The sequence below is a fragment of the Podarcis gaigeae genome (genome assembly GCF_964106915.1).
Source record: "Podarcis gaigeae genome assembly, chromosome: 17".
Classification (NCBI taxonomy): domain Eukaryota; kingdom Metazoa; phylum Chordata; class Lepidosauria; order Squamata; family Lacertidae; genus Podarcis; species Podarcis gaigeae.
The window spans coordinates 32,031,631-32,052,715 of NC_139694.1; the positions used below are offsets into that span (position 1 = coordinate 32,031,631).

The 21,085-nt window shown below is 47.3% G+C and overlaps 1 protein-coding gene across 8 annotated transcripts in view; it reads right to left on the reverse strand.

Annotated features, from left to right (window-relative positions):
* DOCK6 (dedicator of cytokinesis 6) overlaps nt 1-21,085 on the reverse strand; it is a 99,379-nt gene that overhangs the window by 20,593 nt on the left and 57,701 nt on the right. For all 8 annotated transcript variants that reach the window (XR_014559303.1, XR_014559304.1, XR_014559305.1 and 5 more), the window contains 15 exons: nt 18,355-18,468; nt 17,298-17,468; nt 14,708-14,847; nt 14,453-14,622; nt 12,265-12,416; nt 11,384-11,566; nt 9,824-9,950; nt 9,494-9,578; nt 8,558-8,654; nt 7,693-7,827; nt 6,355-6,507; nt 4,498-4,656; nt 3,013-3,113; nt 1,382-1,574; nt 884-1,027 (listed from right to left, as the gene is read on the reverse strand). Coding sequence is in view for 3 of the 8 variants with exons in the window: in XM_083718165.1 (XP_083574291.1) it covers nt 884-1,027; nt 1,382-1,574; nt 3,013-3,113; nt 4,498-4,656; nt 6,355-6,507; nt 7,693-7,827; nt 8,558-8,654; nt 9,494-9,578; nt 9,824-9,950; nt 11,384-11,566; nt 12,265-12,416; nt 14,453-14,622; nt 14,708-14,847; nt 17,298-17,468; nt 18,355-18,468 (2,124 nt within the window). In the remaining 5 variants the exon portion in view is untranslated. The remainder of the gene's footprint in view (nt 1-883; nt 1,028-1,381; nt 1,575-3,012; nt 3,114-4,497; nt 4,657-6,354; nt 6,508-7,692; nt 7,828-8,557; nt 8,655-9,493; nt 9,579-9,823; nt 9,951-11,383; nt 11,567-12,264; nt 12,417-14,452; nt 14,623-14,707; nt 14,848-17,297; nt 17,469-18,354; nt 18,469-21,085) is intronic.

The window sequence follows — 21,085 nt, forward strand, 5'->3', positions numbered from 1 at the left end:
GATGATCTCAGGGTCCGAGTAGGGTCAAATGGAAAGAGGCGGTCCTTGAGGTATTGCGGTCCTCAGCAGTTTTGGTCCAATGGGGCAGGGGAAAGCAGCTAATTGTTACTTGTGGGTTACAACCAGGTTCCTACTTCTGCTTCTGGAAATGAACTGTATGAATTCACACTACTTCACACAACTGTTTATTTACAATCACCACCTACTGCAGCTTCATGCGCCAGGAGGTGGCTTTTGTGTGTGTGTTGTTTTAAAGGCAGTGTGGGAGGGGGAGAGAGGTCTGCGGTCTTCCACGTACTTTAATTTTCACTAAAAACAGAGGGACTGAGATACCTGCAGGGAAACACAATTGGCCCCTTGCCTAAATGTATTACCGAGAAGTGGAAAAAGCAACACCCCTGAAATCAGAGTGCTCCTTCCCTGAGGAAAGGCACCCCAGATAAGCAGTGGTGCATTTAATGCTCTGCCAACTGAGCATCTGGAAACAATCAAAGTGAAGGAATGCAGCCAACGTGGGGAGAAAAGACGGCTGAAGCTTACAGAAAAACAGACAATAGCAGAGATAGAAGAAAACAGGTGGGAAAGAATTTACAAGAATTGGCTGCTATGGGAAGGGCAAAAAACACAGCCTCTCTGTGACCATTCAAGTCCCACTCACCCACCCACCCACAATCCACACCATTCAGGTTTCTAAGCCATTTGCAGTTTTAAAAGGAAGCAGAAATTTGTGCACAAAAAGCTGTGTTCTATGGCGCTGGTGCCCAATCTCCAGGAGTCTAGACACCTGGGATTCAGCCGCCTACTGCAGCAAGAGAAGGCAGCTGCCACCCTCAAGCACAGGGAATGCTCTCGTACACAGAAAGTAAAAAGTTCAAGTTCTCACCATAGTAAAGGAGGAAGCCGCCTGCTCGAGCAACCCAACCAGCCCTTGCTCGGTGAAGTATTTTCCAGAGCAGATGCCCTCTTCATCAGGGGACAGGACGTCATCCGAGACAGCAGATTCTTCCAGCACGTTGGAAGAGATGTTCTTGGAAAAGGACAGATGTTATTGTGGGGGGGGGGCACACAGATCTTCTCACTCTTCCCTCCCAAACAGCCTATCAGTTGAACAAGGCAAGAACTCTAGGTCTCCAGGGGCTTAGGGAAGCAGAGGCCTTGCTAGGGGCAGGGAACATCTGGGCATCACCCCAAGTTTTTGGTTTAGGGGAAGGAGAAATGGGAGGTAAACCCTCTGTTCATTCATCTCTCCTGCAGGAAAGTAGAACTGGGGCTACGGGTAAGTACTGAAGCTAAGAAAGAACAGAGAAGAGCAGGTCAATGCCTTGATGCAGCAGACCAGTCTTTTTTTGAAATGATGCTTTGGCTTTGCCCTTCGTCTTACCTGGAAAGTGACACAGCCCACAGGTAGGTAGCGGCAGTCCTCCAGCATACTCAGGTACTCGGCTACCAGGGCAGCAGAGTGCACCAGACACTGAGCGGCCTCTGCATGGTTCCCACGCTCAGAGTGCTTCGCTGCCATGTTCTGCAGCCAGGTCAGCCTCAGATCCGGTGATGTCTGGTACCCCTTGGCTATCCTGAGAGGCAGGTAATGAATGTTCAGGTACAGAAGTCCTGAGTTCTATGGCCGCCTTTGCTACGGACTCACTTTAAGGTGACTTGCTTCAGGTCAATGGAGTTCAATGGAGGTGCAGGTCAATTCTGTGTCCAGGGCAGTGGTCTACAAGCTCCATCTGGTATGCTGGCTAAGACCCTACCCACCCACAGACTGTCTCGCCAAAGTGGTCCATGCTCTGGCTATCTCCCACTACTGCAATGTGCTCTACGTGGGGCTACCTTTGAAGATGACCCGGAAACTACAACTGATCCAGAATGCAGTAGATAGACTGGTGACTGGGAGTGGTGCCAGGACCATATAACACCCGTCTTGAAAAACCTATATTGGCTTCCAGTACATTTCCGGGCACAATTCAAAGTGTTGGTGCTGACCTTTAAAGCCCTAAACGGCCTCAGCCCAGTATACCTGTAGGTCTCCACCCCCATCATTTAGCCCAGACACTAAGGTCCAGCTCCGAGGGTCTTCTGGCAGTTCTCTCACTGCAAGAAGTGAGGTTATAGGGAACCAGGCAGAGGGCCTTCTTGGTAGTGATGCCTGCCCTGTGGAACGCCCTCCCATCAGATGTCAAGGAAATAAACAACTATCTGACTGTTAGAAGACATCTGAAGGCAGCCCTGTTTAGGGAAGTTTTTAATGTTTGATTGCATTTTTAATATTCTGTTGGGAGCTGCCCAGAGAGGCTGGGGAAACCCAGCCAGATGGGTAGGGTATAAATAAATTGTTGTTGTTGGACACGAGTGAGTGATGCACGAACAGTGGCGGTGTTTGTGTCATGGACATATACCGGAATGCATCTCAATACATTTACATCAACACAAGGAGCAACAGACATTCCCCACCTCCATGATGTCGTCCCATTTGTGTCAGTGCTTTCTGCCTGGGTTGATTAAGCCTACCAGCTTACACAAACATCCACCAAGAGATGAACGCCTGCAAGGCTCTCCCCAACCCCACAGCAATGTTACCACATAGTGTGAATTTTTCCTTTAATATTCTCTGGAAGGTGTGCACTCCCCAGACCAGCCTTTTCCAGCCCCAGAGCGCTTGGCCCCCTCATATGAAGAAGGTTGTCCCGGACAGCATAGGCTGTAAGGCTAGCTCACCCACTTCCATTACATGCTGAGTGGGAACAAAAAGAGGAGCTCTCACCATATGCAACAGATGAGGTGAGTGTAAAAGCAGGGAGAGTTCTCATGCTGCAACAGGCTTGCCAACAGCCAATGAGTCTGTGGATGATCTGAGATATGAACCTACTTTGTTTCAGGCGCAAACGCAGTCACACTGGCGCCTGCATTTTGACACCCTCCCTTTGGGAAACTGAGGCGAAGAAAGCAAGCCTTGCTTGCCTCTGGGCCTTCCTGCCACTTCTGTACCCAGAGCGCTGGCTACTTTCTCACCTGTACATCAGGTCTATCAGCATCTCCGGGTCCTCCTGATGTTCCTTCATCTTTACTGTGTCTGTCAAGATCATGTGCAGGTTGAAGACGAGGTCTTGAACCTGGTCAGGTAAAAGAGGAAGCACCTTCTAAGTCACAAGCATGGAGAGCAGGCACAAGAACACACAAATGCCTCCATCAAGAGTGGGGATGCCGCAAGCACTCAGGTAAAGGCACTTGCGAAAGAGGACATCCCTGATGCAATATTTGCCGACAGGATTGAGATGGGCATAGCCCTGTTCACTTATGGGCTGTGTTCACCTCGATCCTGGTACCCCCCCCCCCCACTTTTCAGGAGGAGAACAGCAAAACTAGGTCTATAATTAATCTCTTGCATTTTCATCACATTTGGTAGACACATTTGGTAGACAGAAGTAGCAATTTCCAAATTTAAATACTCTAACCCAGGCATAGGCAAACTCGGCCCTCCAGATGTTTTGGGACTACAATCCCCATTATCCCTGACTAGCTAGGGATGGTGGGAGTTGTAGTCCCAAAACATCTGGAGGGCCAAGTTTGCCTTTGCCTGCTCTAACCATTTCCCAGGGTATATAACCATTTTAAGCAATTTCAGGTTCCTACCAGAGGCAGATTTAGGGGAGCGTGACTAGTTTGGTGCCGCCAGGGACACAACTATGGTTTACAATGGAACGTGAGAGACAGAGGGGTGCTGAATTCTGGAGTCACACACGGTGCTGCTGAAATTTGAGACCCCAAGATCCACCACTGTTTCTACTGAATACTGTAATTCTGGTTCAAGAAGAAATATCAAAATTTTCTGATATAGGAGGTGATCATTTTTTTCTCATTTAGGCTTACACTTTATATTTCCATAGGATTCCACAATATGACTATACAATATGTATATTGTTATGTATTTTGGGAGACATTTTTACTTCCTGGGAAGATTTATGTTTCAAATTTAGTGAACAGTCTTGTAGTACAGTATCACATTTCAGTTTTTTAAATAAATATTTTTATTTAAAAATAATAGCAAAATGTTTGCTTTAGTTTGATCATACGTTGTTATCTGGTAAATAAAGCATTGTAATATTTTTAAATAAATCCAATGCATCTATCCAGTGCTTTTTTTCTGGGGTACGCAGGGGTACGCACATCCCTAAACGTTTTGTGAATCTTTGTACTTTTGTCCATTTATTTATTTTCCCTGATTTGAACTACAGATTGGTGATTTTCTTGAGTCAAAACGAGAGTACCCCTAAACATTTTTTTAGGAAAAAAGCACTGTATCTATCACACATGTATTGTTGAGAAATTGGAAAAATTGCCTAGAAATCCCAATGAAGATTAAATTGTTCATAATTAATTGCAGAAGCTGTAGAAGAGACTGCCAGCGTCAGAAGGTATCAGCTCAAGCCACAACCCAACTTCTGGCACTTCCAGAGGCCCCTAGTCTGATGTTTATGGGTCTGCCATCCAATGTACCTGCTCAGCAAATGTGGTTTCTCGCAGCTCCGGGTCTTCCTCGGCATAGGTCAGGATGGTCTTCAATGAGCGCCGCAAGTGCTCCTCATTGAAGTTCTGTGACGTTCCCACAAGCGAGGAGAGTGACATGGTGACTTGCATCTTCACTCGGGCAAAGTTCTGTGCAAGAGAGACATGGCAGGAGTCAGCAAGGCAGGGCAAGCAAGCAAGATTATTCAAATCCTGAACCAAGTAAAAGCAGAGGCGATGCTTGGAATGGATTCCGCAGAACACAGTTCTAGAGTGGACTGATTTAAATTAAAAATCACCTAGAAAAACGGCTGGTTCAGAACACTTTAAAATTTAAGTTTCCCACTGGTATTATTTCCTTTAAAATGTGAATAGTAATTGCTTGGCCAACTGTTAAAACTAAAGAGAAAGTTAAAATTAAAGAGAAGGTTTACACTATTTAGAAGAGCGTGCTTCTTTTCAGCATTGCTGCTCCTTGTTTTATTTCTTCTACTCTTTCCTACACACGTGCCTTTCTGTAAGACCACCCCCACCCCAGGAATACAAGTTAGATAACAATCCAAAACTGTTGCTTTTGGCAACTCATGGCAAACACTTTGAAGAAGCTGCCAGGGATGGTCATGCACATAAGGCTCTGAGAGAAGCAGGTGTCTGGAAGCGTCTCAGAGGGGATCCTCTCCCATTTCTCATAGCAGCAACTGAAGGATGTCAGCTGGGACATCCAGGCTGGTACAAATGTAATATTTTTATTTACATAACGGCATCAGTGTATGCTGTATTTTACAGAGTAATCAAATCACGAGACGGGCCCCTGGCTCCAAGGAGCTTAGCAATTTAAATTTTGACAGAGGTGGGGAAAAAGAACAGAGGCAGGGAAAGAGTTTGTGCAACGTGGCAATGCTGCAGGGATCAATGAACTGATTGCACCTACCCGGACCCTGAGATCATCTTTTGAGGCCCTCCTTCATGTGCCTTCTCCTCAAGAGGTCCGGAGGGTGGCAACACAAGAACAGGGCCTTCTCTGCAGTGGCTCCCAGTCTGTGGAATGCTCTCCCCAGTGAAGTTCGCCTGTCACCTTCATTATACACCTTTAGGTGCCAGGCAAAAACGTTCCTTTTTAACCAGGCCATTGGTTGATCTAATTGACATCCTATGCCCTTTTAAAATGTCGCTTTCTTTTGGGGGGGTGTTATTGGGTTGTTATTTTTATTTTGATTATATGTATATTGTGGGTTTTATGTTGATCTTTTCTGTGAACTACCCTGAGACCTCTGGGTATAGGGCAGTGTATAAATTCATTCATTCATTCATTGGCTCCCAGTACGTTTCCGAGCACAATTCAAAGTGTTGGTGCTGACCTTTAAAGCCCTAAACAGCTTCAGCCCAGTATACCTGAAGGAGCATCTCCACCCCCATTGTTCAGCCCAGACACTGAGGTCCAGCTCCGAGGGCCTTCTAGCAGTTCTCTCCCTGCAAGAAGTGAGGTTATAGGGAACCAGGCAGAGGGCCTTCTTGGTAGTGATGCCTGTCCTGTGGAACGCCCTCCCATCAGATGTCAAGGAAATAAACAACTACCAGACTTTTAGAAGACATCTGAAGGCAGCCCTGTTTAGGGAAGGTTTTAATGTTTAACAGACCACTGTATTTTAATACTTTGTTGGAAGCCGCCCAGCCATATGGGCAGGGTATAAATAATAATAAATAATAAACAAATAATAATAATAGTAATTCAAACAACAATAACTGCTTGGACTCTGGTGATGGCCCAGGCCTGCTCCCAGGAAGTAGTCTTGCAGCAGAAGAGACAGAGGACAGCTCTAGCACCTCCTTACTCCATTGAGCACTTACGTTTCCAATCTCGAAGTTCTGTCGCATGAGAAGGTAGAGCGAGGTGCTTGCATGGGTGCGGATGATGCCCACCTTGCTACTGCAATGGCGGAGAAGGCGCAGACACAGGTCAGCACACAGTTCTGTGTCCTCCTCAAAAAGCATTTCGGGAAACTGCAAGCAAGAGACTGGAATTATTTTATCTAACAATGATAATACTGGCCTTCCTGTGGACTGCAAGGAACGCAATGTATAACAGATGCATAAAACCCAACAGGTTGATAATCTTAAAAGCAAGGTATTAACACACTCAAGAGCGGTAAGATTTAATATTAAAAGCCTCTGTGAATCAGGTTTTCACCCAACCCTTGGAAGCGTAAAGGGAGGGGTCTGTCAGGCCCTTTTACAGAGGTTGTTCCAGATCAGCTGTATCATAATTAAGTAGACTCAAATCATAATGGGCTGGCTTTGGTCTCTATCTTTCAAGGCTGAAATAAAGCACTTATTCAGTAATCCACCTTGGCATGGCAACAGCTTATTTCTGGAAAAAACAAGGAAGAATTTGCTTTGGGAAAGTGGGGTGATAGAATATGGCAACTGCTGGCTGCTGACATTACCCTTTGGCAATGCTGGCTCACTAGGGGTGAAACAGAATGGGGTGCCTTTTCAGATGACCGGGGGCCATTTGTCTCATAAATCAGTCCTGGGGAATCCAGGCCCCTGCTCCCACAGGTGCAATTTTTGAAGAATACATTAGCTTGGTTAATAGGTACAGGAGGCGTGAAACAGGTCTTACATCTGGACATCATGTTTTGAAAGATATTTTGGAAACACGCATTGTGAAGTTGGAGGATTCCCAGACATGGCGTAAACGCTCTGTAGGATTGAGGTTGGTATTCATATTCTGGTTTTATATTTGTGTGTGTGTGTGTGTGTGTGTGTGTGTGTTTGTTCACTCTCTCTCTCTCTCTCTCTCTCTCTCTCTCTCTCACACACACACACACACTCTCTCTCTCTTAAGTAAGCAGACTCTGCTGTGGACAATCTCAGAAAAACCCTGGAGAGAAAAAGCCCCTTGAGCAGAGTTAAAGGTTGGAGAACATGAGTGGTGACAGACAGAAGCTGTCTAACCTGAGGGACAGACAGAAGCTGTCTAACCTGAGGGATAGATTAAGCCCTTCTTGTTCCTGAAGTAGCCATGCTCCACTTACAACCAGAGCTGGCCAGCTTGGATGCAGACAAGTCAATAGTCTCCCTGCACTGTCTTCTTAGGAGCAGAGCAAGATGCTTTGCAAAATCAGCTGGAATTCAATCGCAACGTTCACGTCCGCTGAGTTTTCCCAACCAAGCAGCACTCACCTTGCTGACCAGCGCCCTCTGGGTGGCAAAGCAGTGTTGCAGGAAGGCAGCACTGGGAGTGCAGCCCATTGTGTGCAGGAGCACCCTCAACACCCCACCGAGGACACTCTCCTTGGCTTCCGATAAGATCACAGTCTGTGGAGAGGAAACCGGGGAGGAGAGGGAGGTAGAGAAAGAAAGAAAAACTGGGTGGGAAATTGTACTCAAATTAGGAACCCCTCCATCAAAGAATGTGTAGCCCCATTTGTAACATGGTGAGGCTGTCACAATTGCTTTATCCAGGCCAGACTTCATCTTGCACCAAGAAGCCCATGGAAGTCACTGGGACATGAGTGGCTGAGGCAGAGATGTGACTATGTAAAATGAACAAGCAAAGCTTATCATCTGCATGCCTTAGGTGTTCTGCTGCCTCTGCTAAAGACGGCAAAGGACCAAGAGCTATGCTGGCCAGTGAATTCCAGCCCCCGGACTATCTAGGAGAGCCCAGCTCAGCATAACCGCAACAGAGAGGATAAAAACAGCCAAGGACAAAGGAGACAGATGTGGCTCTCAATGCACTCCAAGGAAACACTTTATCAATAATAGAAAAACTGGAGACAACTTTTGTCCTCCAGCTCGCCAAATCAGACTCTGCTTATGGAAGCTGGATGAGAAAAGTTGTCTCCAGCAGTTTTCATCAAGAAACTGAATTTTCCTTGTGGGTGTGGCTTGTGAACTGTGAGGGGGCGGGGAAGCTCCTACAATTCAGAAGGTACTGCTGCAGAGCATAGATAAGAGATGCAATCTTCACCCTGGAAGAACAAATTAATCCCAAATCCTTGCTCTGGCGGGTGGGTGCAAGACTGCAGTCTCCATCAGATCCTACCTGCACAATGATTTCTAGGGTGTCCAGCACCACCATGTTGGCTTCTGTGGCCATATTCCCATCCACCAGAGCCTCATGTTCCATCTCTTCCTTGGATCTGAGCAAGGGATAAAAAAGGGTGTGGGTTTAAGACATTTAGAGTCACCAGATGCCAATCCTCACTTGCATGGTTATTCCGGTTTTCTGCTCACTGTGCTGCTCGTACAGGCCTGCCAAAGGTTGGAGCTACACTAGGGACATGCAAAGCCAAAGTTGTTTGGCTTCCATGAAACAGGTAGCTGGTTCCTGCAACTAGCTCTTGCCTAAGATCAGGAGCAGCCCACCAAAATGAGAAAGGGGCCTGCAGCACCTTCTCTTTAAGGGTGGGAAAGCTGGGATATGGGATGATGGCAAGCCAAGGAGAAGGAACTAAAAGTACATCTCTTTCTTAGACTCAGAATCTTTATCCCACACAGTCTTTTTCTCTATACGTTTCCCAACACAATCATGAAAACTAAAACCTGAGTTAATTTTTTTATTAAAAAAATAATAATCTGGTAGATGCCCTGAATGCCATGTGATCATGGCTATATGACAAACCAAACACACTAATTTATGATTAAGGCACTGCACACAACTCACACACACACACACCATGAGAGTCACTGTGTGTTCAGGCCCAAGTTTGATTCCTGTTCTTGGGTAACAGGACAGAGGGGGAGCAAAGCAGCCACGTCTTCTCTCAATTATTATTATTATTATTATTATTATTATTATTATTATTATTATTATTATTATTATTATTCCCGAAGGTCTCAGGGGGTTCACATAAAAAGATCACAGTATATAAAATAAAAGGGTTGCTCATTTGCACTAAGCCAAGGTTTTGCTAAGCATTATAGGTAAACCAGTCCAATGTGTGAACGTAAACCCCCCCAGAGTTGCCCACAAACGCACTTGTCCACCTTGTCCGAATTCTGCCTCCAATGGGCAATATTCTTCCTCCAGCGAACATTTTCTTGGTTTCCAAATGGACTCCGCTCTGTGTAGGAAGGGAAGGAAGGACATGAGTACCATGACAGATCAGAAAACTCCTCCCCACCAAGCCTAGTTCCAGTCACCAAAAGCCAGCCCTTAATGTCTGCAAGATGCTTCAGCTAGAGTGAGTCTTCAAGGGAATGAATAGAGTTCCCTTCTGATCACACAGATGGTACTCCAAAGAATTTATATCTGCTTACTTCCAGAAGCTTGCTCATGATAAACAGCCCCACCCTCTCTCATTCTCACCTCGGCTGCGTCGCACCATCTCCTGGCGTGCCCCAATAGTGCCCAGGATGGCTTCCTCCAGTCGTGCTTTCATGTCCAGAGACTTCTTGAAGGTCAGGCTGTTGATGCGCTCAAAGGCCTTCTTGCCCTGTGGATGGCAGTGAGTCTAAAAGTCCTCGCTAAGCAAGAGGGGGAGTTTGGCTGCAGGAGCAAAACCTGGCAGGCCCAGAACTCATAGAACAGGCAGACAGTTGCTCACTGAAGAATGTGGCCGAGTGCTCATTTCAACAGGTGCTGAGCAGTGGAATGTGAAGCCCCTTCAGGTTTTACCATGGAGAATGCTGCTGGCTAGGGCCGCATCAGCACCAAATACAATAGGCAGGAATTGGTAAGCTGCCACACTTCACATCTGGCAAAGAGGTATTTGGGGGCTCCAAATGCAAGGTTCCCACCACTCCCCATTTTAGCTCATAGCCAACAACAGCACTATACTGAACTGGAATTGCACTACTGGAATTCACAATATCTTATAGGAATGATTTCACTATAAACTGTTAGTGGCTTCTTACATTTCGCTTCCTATTCAATCTCCACGTTAGAAGAATTCTTACAGCAGGGGTGGGAAGAAGGTAGATCAGAATCTACGAGTCGATCTCTGTGTGGCATGAAGCAGATTGGCAAGGATTTATGCCCCCACAATTTAACAACAACAACACAACTCTCCCTGCTGAAATGGATCATGGTTGTGCTTAGATGGGCATGAACCAGGGGTTGCATTTTGCATATGGAAGGACTGTGAACTTGACTCAGTTCTGGTACTCAGTACAAGTTCCTGGACTTAGAATTCTTTAACTGAATGTCTTTTGCCTGGGATGCAGGTGGCACTCTGGGTTAAACACAGAGCCTAGGATCAGAAGGTTGGCGGTTCAAATCCCTGTGATGGGGTGAGCTCCCATTGCTTGGTCCCTGCTCCTGCCAACCTAGCAGTTTGAAAGCACATCAAAGTGCAAGTAGATAAATAGGTACTGCTCCAGCGGGAAGGTAAACGGTGTTTCCGTGCGCTGCTCTGGTTCGCCAGGAGAGGCTTAGTCATGCTGGCCACATGACCTGGAAGCCAGTAAAGCAAGATGAGCGCTGCAACCCCAGAGTCAGCCACGACTGGACCTAATGGTCAGGGGTCCCTTTACCTTTATGTCTTTTGCCTAAGGCTCCAGCAGGTGAACTATTAGGGTTCTATTAAACAACAGAGAGATCCTACTGCCTGAAGCCTGTCTGCTCTTGCCTTAAGACACCCAAAGTGTTGTAGAACCACTGTTTTCTAAGGCTCTCCTTGGAAGGAAATGCAGCCTTTGACTGTTGCAGTCAGAGGCTGCATTTCTCTTGCCTCTTCTCCGCTCTTTGCTGGCCACGTTCTGTCAAAGACTGCATGCTTTGAGAACTGCAACCACTAAGGAGTTCGTTTAGGTGAGGAGTCCAGCCAGCTAAAGGTGGGATTCCTGCGTTCTGTCCCCCAAAGTCCTGGGATGGGGAGGAGGGAAGCAGGGGAGCCACGTTTGGTTCTCTCAGCGCCTGGACTCTAACCTTATACTCGAAGCAAGAGACACAGAGGTAGAGCAGGTCAAGGAGACGGTTCACATGCAAAGCAGAGAGGTCAGCAAGCCAGCGATGCAGCACAGCTCCATCCGCATTCTTCAGTACCCAGAGGAGACACACCAGCAGGTTGCGACTTGCTTCAGCTGACAGCATGCTATACTGCCGTGGCGGCTGCAAACAAGCAAGAGATGAGCTCAGCGCAGCTCTTACAATTCACTTGACCCAGACCCCTATTCCCCCCTCTCCCAACTAAGCGTGCCTAAATGGCACAGTGCATCAAAGAAGGCAGAGGCAGTAGTGGTGCCCTGCTGCTCTCTATTCATAAGGACCTCCTTTCCTCTGGTTTTGAGGAGCAATGTTTTGGGCCCACATTGCCTAATGATATCACTATGTCGGAATAGGAAATGCAAGTAGTAGCTGAATGGAGTTTTAAAATTGGCTGCTTCATGCAAGTCCTTGTAGGGTGTGTCTGTGTGTGTGTGTGTTTGTGTATTTGTTTTTATTAAATGATTTTTCAGTTACAAAAGAGGATGCCTTCACCCCAGTATGGCACTCCTTTATTACATACACAGCCCAACAAGATAGCAATATAAACCTCGCAACAGCATACAAATTGATAAGGCTAATCTGACCCAATAACCGCCCCCCTCACATAAACAAACAAAACTCACTGCAATCAACTAATAGTTTTTGTACTGTTAAATCTCCTATTGTGTTTGAGATCAACCATGTTACAAATCTGAACACACAGAGACTTTCCTGCTGAGGACTGAGACCTGTATGCTCCTGGGTTCATTCCACAGATGCAAGTAATTCCTCACCCGAGTTTCGGTTTCGTTCTCTAGCCCCAGAGGACAGTGTATACTCACCACTGATGGCATTTGGAAGACAGTGGACCGATGAGCGTGGGGCAAGGGAGAGCCAGCAATGGCCATGGCAACTGACTGGCTAATGGTGCTGCCATCCCCATCACCGTCCTCAACCGTCACAGAGGCCAGCCGCCCTCGCTGGCTGAGGTTCTCTGTAAAGTTGAATTAATTGCCCAATAAGGGCCGATAAGGGAAGAAAAGATAGCCCAGCCAGACCACCACCCAGTCAATAACTTTGGATACTGATATTCCGTATATATATAAAGCTAATTTGCACAAATGTTCCTTAATAAGGTTTTGACTCACATTTTCCTTTTCAGAGACATTCCAAGCAGCTAAAATGAACAATAAAGGCAACGGAAGCTAAGCAACCCACTAAAGCTAATGCAAGTTAAGGCAACGGGGAAGCCACTTCAATATTCTTTGGTTGATTTCACAGACTGATTTCGTTGAAGAGATTTCTGGCAAAATCAGAGCCAAGGCCAGGGTGGCCATGAACCATCCCTGCAGGCAAGAACTTCTGCAATGCTGACCACTAAAATGAAGAAGGGCCAGACTCCTAGCAGTGTATACTTGGCCATTCCAGGGGCCTCAAGCTACCTGCAAATTGGAGTTAATACACTTCTTTTCCCTTATATAAGCTCTGGGGCAGGCTCTCTCAGCCTAGTGCCTTCCAGATTTTGTTGGACTCCCACCGCCATCCTTGACCACTGGGCCAGGACAGCTGAGGCTGATGGGAGTTGCAGTCCAACAACCTCTCAAGATGAACAGATATGGAAGGCTGTTCTAGGACTGAGCTCACGCAGTCCTGGGTAGCTTATCAAGTCAGTTCCAAGTGTCAGGCTGTGAGATTCCTTGCTTAAAGCTCTGGATTCTATTATAAGCACCAGACTTTAATCTCAGACTCTTCCTCTGGCTTTCTTTTCTTTTGTTCCTTCACAACTTCCTTGTTTTCCCTTTCATTAGCTTTTCTATACTATATCATGCAGTCTTTAAATCTGCATGACTTGAGACTTCCTTTGTGGCTCTGACTCTGCTTCAAATGTTGTACGTTTCCCCAAAACAAATGAGAAACGACATGGGAAGCTATGACACATCACCAAGCCACAAATCACCATTCAAACTGTGGCTGTTTTCCAGGATTTCCTGAGCTGTGAGACTGAGATGTTTCTGAATATTCAAAGACTGGTTCTCTCTTCTTAAGTGCCACTCTTAAGCTCACTTAAATTGCATTTGCTCAACTGACAGGCTTTAGATTTTTGCTTTTGTGTTGTTCAGTAAGTGTGTGCTGAACTGATGATGGGGAAGCTGGCTAAGGATGCTCTAGTTAGGAATTAAAGGACAGAGTACAAAAGGAATTAACTAGGAAAAAACAGAAGGCAAAGAAATATAAAATAATATTTTTTCTAGTCTTACATTAAAAGGCATTGTATCTGGAACAAATCCTTTGTATCATGTTAATCAGAGAACAGTTACTTCATTGACTTTGATATTAGAAAGAATGAATGCAGCAAGTTGCTCAGAATTTATAATTTCAGAGCTAGACAGAAAGCTAATTTGCTTTCATAAACTACAAATAGGAATCAAATGGCATCAGATGTAAGTGGAAATCTCTTTGATTGAATTTTCAGATACAAAGAGATGTCACCGTTTGCACCTCTCACCAAGAGTGTGATTATTTTTGGAGAAACCTTAGATAAGGAGACAGAACAAACAGTTTTAATGGCGGATGTGATAAGACCTAGCCAGAGAGATCCTCAGTGATACTAAAAACAATATAAAATAAAGAGAGAACCTGGTTTTAATAACAAGGGCAAAGTACTGACCCAATGCAGAACAGCAAAGCATTTTTTAAAAAGTCAGCTTGGTATGGCTTCACAGAATGACCACCATATCAAACCTCAGATAGCGAAACTCAGCTGGATTCTCCTCCCTCGCCTGGGAGGGCAGCAGCTACAGTCAGTGAGTTTGACACAACTGGGATTGATGCCATGGCCACCCAAGCCCTCCGCTTAACTGGCTCTATTCCAAGTATGCGGAACAAAACTGAAGACAGCAGGCTTGCTGGCAGCAAGGAAGGTTAGGGAGAGGCTGTCGTTTTTGAAAACCGGCTAGGAATCTGCACACATTGGTACCTCCATCCATTATCACCCTCCTCCCTGCCCCCAGAAGGGCCTCCTGGCCTCACCTGTGAAGTCGTAGAGCTGGGGCAGAGCATCCATGACAATGCCAATGAGAGGCAAGTACAGCTGAGCCACGTGCTCCCGTACCAAACGGTCCATGTAGCGAGGGTCTGAGTCGTGGCTGCACAGCAGGTTGTGAAGGGTGCTGATTGCCTTCTTGTGCAAGAAGAAGGCTCTAAGGGAAGGGAAGAGAGCAGGGATGTCAGAAAGGGCTCTGGCTACAAGGGCATCAGGGAACCATCCCAAAGGACCGCACTTACCCCTCTGCATCCGGCTCCAGGATGAGAGCCAGCTCCATCAGCACCAGCCCTGCCAGGAAGTGCTGCTGCCGAAAGGCCACCGACAGCTCAAACATGCTGGCCACTCGTTGGTCCTGTGTGTGGCTGGAGAAGGCTGAGCCCTGGGAAAGGGGAAAGGCCATGAGAAATCAAGCAGAGTCGACGCCAGCCAGCGTGTCGTGAACAGTTCCTTTCCTTATCATTGCACAGAAAAGAACAGCGTCCAAGCTTCACATCTCAGTTGCCATCCTTTACTGGTAGCCTTTCGAATGAGCCAGTCTCTCTCAGTTGTTGCTTTCATGAACTACTTCTTTAAAGGGAGGGGGAGGGGCAAGGAGAAGAAAGGAAAGGTTCCACAAGTGTCAACTACCAAAGGTGATTGTGGCGTTTGCCCTCCTATGTGTGTGACATCATACTGGGTTCATAGGGAAAGGGTTAACTAATTGTAAAATGACTAACCAAGGGGCAGAGTTAACTGTGTATAAGGTTTCAGCAGAGAGAGAATTTGTTAAGAAGAGTTAGGGTTAGAGTGGTTGAGAAGACAGTCTGAAGTTAGACGAGAGAGGGAAGATAAGTCTGTGGGTTGGGCTAGTCCGGTGTGAGAAAGGGAAAAAAATTGTTAAGAGGAGTCAGTCAAGCAGTTGAGATAATCAGTCAGAAGGTATTAAGAAGGTACAGGCCGGTAAAGAAACTAAAGTTAAGAACTGGCGGAAATGACTGGCAGAATCCGAGACCAGGGAGAAGAGTCGGTGGAAGAAGACTGGAAAAAGTTTAAAGACTATTTACAGAAATACTGTAAAATCAATGAATGTTAGAAAAATGATGGAATGAAGTTATATGGCTTTAGTAGAAATGTTATAAGGAACTAAGTACAAATAGATTATTAATGTATTAAAGGGAAAAAATAAGGTTAGAATATGTTAAGATAAATTACAGGACAGAAAACAGAGGAAGATGGAAAGGAATTGCTGAAACAGTTAATTGAAGTGGAATACGAAAAGGAAGGTGTGAGGAGGTCGTTGAAACAAGTGAATGAAAGATAAGATATTGAAATTATTGGATGTGTCTTAAATTGTTTTTGTTTTGTTAGTTTAATGTTTTAGTGTTAGTGTTATGTAGTGTCTTTGTTTTTGTATTGTATTGTATTGTATTGTATTGTTTAATTTTTTTCTTTTGTAGTGTTTAAACTGTCAATAAAATATTATTTAACAAAAAAATAAAAAAAGAAACTAAAGTTAAGATACTGACAGGAATATTATCGGAGAAACCATAAACTTGTTAATGTCTGTAAAATAAACTTGGTTTTTTGTGGTTCACTTTTAACAACTGACTGGACTCAGTGTTACTCAGAGAGTAACTGGTTGGTGGCAGCGGGGAAGCGATCACAGTGGAGGCAGAGGGATCAGTAGACCGTTAAACGTCCGGGGACCCTATGTGATCGCCACAGTGATATATAGCTCTGCAGGAGCAAGGGAAGCAGGGAGAGTTAAGTGGCAGGGAATCAATCCTCTGCAGCGTTTCATGACTTCCTAGGGGTGACAATGCTGCCCCTTTCAGCCATGGGGGCAGGGGACTGACCTCCCCAGAGAGAGTCAGCTCACATCTCCTGCCCAGTCACCTCTTGGTGCTCACTGACTGTCCAATCCATGGCAATGCTCCCAATTTCTTTTCTGTCCCTCCAATGCTGCCATTTGCCTCTTGGTTTTTCAACATGCGGATTCCTCTCGCTACCAGTAATAATAATAATAATAATAATAATAATAATAATAATAATAATAAATTTTATTTATATCCCGCCCTCCCTAGCTGAAGCTGGGCTCAGGGCGCCTAACAACAATCAAAATAATCCAACATTCTAAAAACATTCATTATAAAATTAATTAAAATCAAATTAAAATCAAATTGATGGCAACCAATTAAGCAAAATTCTGTGCAGATTGCCAGAGGAGGGGGTCAGGCTGCGCCCTGACCAAAGGCCTGGTGGAACAGCTCTGTCTTGCAGGCCCTGCGGAAAGATGTCAGGTCCCACAGGGCCCTAGTCTCTTGAGACAGAGCGTTCCACCAGATTGGAGCCGCGGCCGAGAAAGCCCTGGCTCTAGTTGAGGCCAGCCTAACCTCTCTGTGGCCTGGGATCTTCAGGATGTTTTTATTTGCAGACCGTAAATTTCTCTGTGGGACATACCAGGAGAGGCTCTTTCCTGTCTCTTGTCTCTGTCAAGTCTTTCCTGGAAGCCTACTTCTTTGGCAAACCTTCTTTGAGCCAGTAGTCATCACCCCAACACACACCCCTACCCCCAATTCCCGGTGGTATCTGCTACCTGGCCACTTGCTTAAGGCAGCTCTAAAAGGGACCAGACTATTTCACAGAAAGGGCATCCGTTAGCTGTTCAGGATAGCAGAGGCTGGAGGCAACAGGCTGGAGGCAACAGTGCCCAGGTGATGTCCTTGCGGAGGCACCTGGCTCAGTGTTGTTCAAGGCAGGCTGGTGGGACCAGATGGAGTCATGCTCTGACTCTGATCCACCAAGAGCGTCCTCTTCTCACGTTCCTTTCCCTAACGCTGGGCCGCTTACCTGGGAGGTTGCTGAAGAAACAGAGGGGGAGGGGGAAGCAGGTGGGGAGAGGCCACTGCAGGGCAGGTTCAGAGTGACGTAGTGCTCATGGCTGCAGATGATACGGATGAAGTCCATCCTCAGAGCAATGAGGGCATTGGGGTTCTGGGTGGTCAGCAGCCTGTTATTGATCTGGAGAGGAGGAAGGAAGGTAGCTGTTATGGGCTTGGTAAAGTCCAATCAAAGGCAACTATAGGGGTGTGGTGCTCATCTAGCTTTCAGGCCAAGGGAGCTGACGTTTGTCCACAGAGAGCTTCCTGGGTCATGTGGCCAGCATGACTAAACCGCTTCTGGTGCAATGGGACATCATGACAGAAGCCAGAGCGCATGGAAATGCTGTTTACCTTCCTGCCGCAGTGGTACCTTTTTATCTACTTGCATTGGTGTGCTTTCGAAATGCTAGGTTGGCCAGAGCTGTGGCAGAGCAATGGGAGCTCACTCCATCACAGGGATTTGAACCGCCAACCTTCCGATCAGCATACGCAAGAGGCTCAGTGGTTTAGACCACAGCACCAGCCACATCCCTTGTAGGCTTGGTACAGCATTGTGAACCCTCCAGCCTCTAGCAGAGGCCACCCAGAGTCACCATCTCCTTCCCCAGTGTCCAGTCTAACATCAAAGCCCTGATTACAACTGAGTGAGGGTTCAAGCTTTAACCAATTACTTATTTATTTGCATTTATATCCCACCTTTCCTCCAAAGAACTCAAGGTGGCATACATGCTTTTCTTCTTCCCCATTTTATCTTCACAACTACCCTACAAAGTAGACCTGTGGCTGGCCTAAGGCCACCCTATGATCTTCATGGCTGAGCAGGGATTTGAACCCTGGTCTCTCAGGTCCTAGTCCAACACTCCAACCCCTACAACACACTGGATCTGAGTTCTGCACGTACAGAAAGTTTTCCGCAGCCACCTATCTAAATAAAACTCTTGCCCTCTCTCCTAGTTATTCTGCCCTCTTCCAGGAGGTAAAATTAGCAGCCTAGGAAAAGAGAGCCACCGGGTTTCTCTTGTTACCTGCTTGTAGTAAGAACGCAGGAGGTTGAAGACAAAGCCGCGATCCATGAGGGATAGTAGGTCATTGAGGAAAAAGGCCAGGCTGCTGTTGAGATGTTCCACCAGCTCAATATCCTGCGGAAAAACACAGAAGCATGTGAGGTGGCAATTGAAGGGGCTTCTGTGGGGCTCTGGCAACCCCGAATGGAGGGTCAGAAACTGAGCAAGTGGGAGAGGGGATTAAGACCACGTGAGCGAGCGCAAACTGCTAGCACAGAATCAAAATGGGGCAGATATCTCACAGAATTCCCACACATTTCAATGGGGTTCGTATAGAAGTTCTCACCAGATTATACACAAAGGTTTCCATTTTGTTCCAGTTGTGAATTTTAAAGGGAGATAGAGAACAACTAGCCATCTTTGGATTTTTTTGTTGTGTTATATAATCACATAAACCATTTCTTTTTTAAAACCCATTTTTAAAAATTGCAGTTTGCGGGGGGGGGGGGGGGTTGGGGGGGTTAATACAGCTAAAGTGACTCAAATGTAATATACACGCATGAATGGATGCACATTTATAAAGAAGGTGGGTAAGACTTGCTGCATGTATCTATCTATATTATTAAGGGTTGCTATATCCCCACCATTAATGTTTTAATCTTGCAAGGATACTATTTTATACAGATAGTCTGTGTCAGAGCTGCCTCTAGGTCCCAGCTCACAGAAGACCAACGCTAGGCTGTGGTAATGTATAAAAGTCTTTATTGAAGTTCAGTTTCCATTTCAAAGCCACAGCGTGCAGCCCTACGTCTTAACCCCTAGATCGACGAAGTCCCGTCTGAGTCTCCTCCCCTCTGACACCAGTTTAAGATCCTAGCCCTGCTCCACCTTTTCCGCTGCTCTCTCCTCCTCTGGGTCCTCCTGCCCGCTGGGGCATTGCCCTTTCTGGACTCTTCCGACCCTGAGTCGCTTAGCTCCTCCCCCTGCCTCCGGCGGGCTTTAGGACCCGGTTCCCAATCCTCATTCTCTGCTGTCCCACGCTCCTGTACATTTGAACTTGCCTCTCGCGCCAACCCAGTGACCTTTCTCCTAACCGTTACACTACTTCTGTCACTGCTTCCCTCTTCCGGGACACTGGCTGGATCTGACCTCCCCTCCGTTGCCCGACTCTCCGATGGAGGCGTGGTCAGCCCCGCCTCGTCCTCTCCCCCTGTTGGGGAATGCACTGACCCCGATACTTGGGAACCTTCCCCCCCACTCTGCTCTGGTGGGGAAGCTGGTCCTGATTTCCAACTACTGCTCTGGGAATCCCTGCTGCCCCCTTGCTCCTGGGGCGTTCCCCCTGGGAACCCCCTGCCCCTGGCCACTGGCGCCCCCTTCTGTGAATCTTCCGATTCGCTGGAGAGGCTCATGGAATCCCTCAGACCACTGTCCTCTTCTCCTACGCTCCCCTCGGATTCTTCCCCTTCGCTCTCCATTTCCCCTCTTCCCTGTGCCTCTGCTCCTGAGCCCCTGACATCCATCCCCCCCTCAAAGCCCCCCCTTCCCCCTCCCCCTCTTCTGGTGTGGGTTCTGGGTGCTCTAGTGTTGTGGGGGTGAGTGCTGGATACAGCTTGTCCCCCGTGGTGTGCAGCCAGCCGGATAAATCCGGGCAGTCCTCCGTGGTCTCGTCGACATTGATCTCCTCTGCTTCCATCTCTTGGGATGAGTGTTCGAACCCTGGATCTTCCCCCAACTCGCCCATGACCCCCTCTCCCTCTGTCGTCTGGGGTGACGCTGCGTGCAAGATCCCTCTCGGCATTTCTCTGCGCCACCCCACCTCAGGTTGATCTTCCCACCAATAAGATCCGCCAGTGCCAAACCCTGAGAGGGATCCCTCTGGGGAGCTGGTCTCCGGCGCCGTGTCCTCAGCTGAAGAGAACCCCTGGAACGTGCTGGCTGAGAGTGTGGGTGTGAAAAGATATTCGTCGAAATAATCTGCCGGCATGGGTCTGTGCGGGAAAAGTGCATGGAATTCGTCCTTGAGCCATTGCTCCTCCACTGCATAATCCGGTACCCACCTGTTGGCGCTGGCTGGGGTGTCTTCCCTGGCGAGGAGATATTCAATCCTTTCCTCCCCCCATCTCGAATCTAAAATCTCTGTGGCCTCGTTGAGTGGCTCCCCCTTCGGTGACCCCCCCTTCGTGGGCGCCTCCCTGAGCGGGTCTGGTGCTGTCCCTGGCGCCTGAAACCTGTGAGGTGCCTTGTAGGGCGTGAGCACTGATCTATGAAAGACCGGGTGCATTCGGGATCCCTCCGGGAGTGTCAACCGGAAGGCCACTGGATTGATCTGTGCCTCGACCTGGTAAGGCCCTAGCTGCTTGTGGCCTAGCTTCTTCTTGGCTAACGATCTGGCCGGTACTGCCTGGGCTGCCAACCAGACCCAGTCTCCCACCTGTATGTCTTCCCCAACCCTTCTGTGTCTGTCTGCCTGCATCTTGTATGCGTGCTTTGCTAGTTCTAACTGCCTTCGGAGTTGCTCGTGGACCTCCTGTAATTCCGTCGCGAAGGCCTCTGCTGCCTGTGGCTCCCCCTCCCCCACTCTCTCTAATCCCGGGAAGGTTCTGGGATGCCGCCCATTGTTGGTGAAGAACGGTGTCACCCCCGTGGACACGTGCTTCGTGTTGTTGTAGGCGAACTCGGCCAGCGGTAGGTAGTCCACCCATGTCGCAGGCTGCTGATTCGCGTAGCATCTCAGGTACTGCTGCATGAT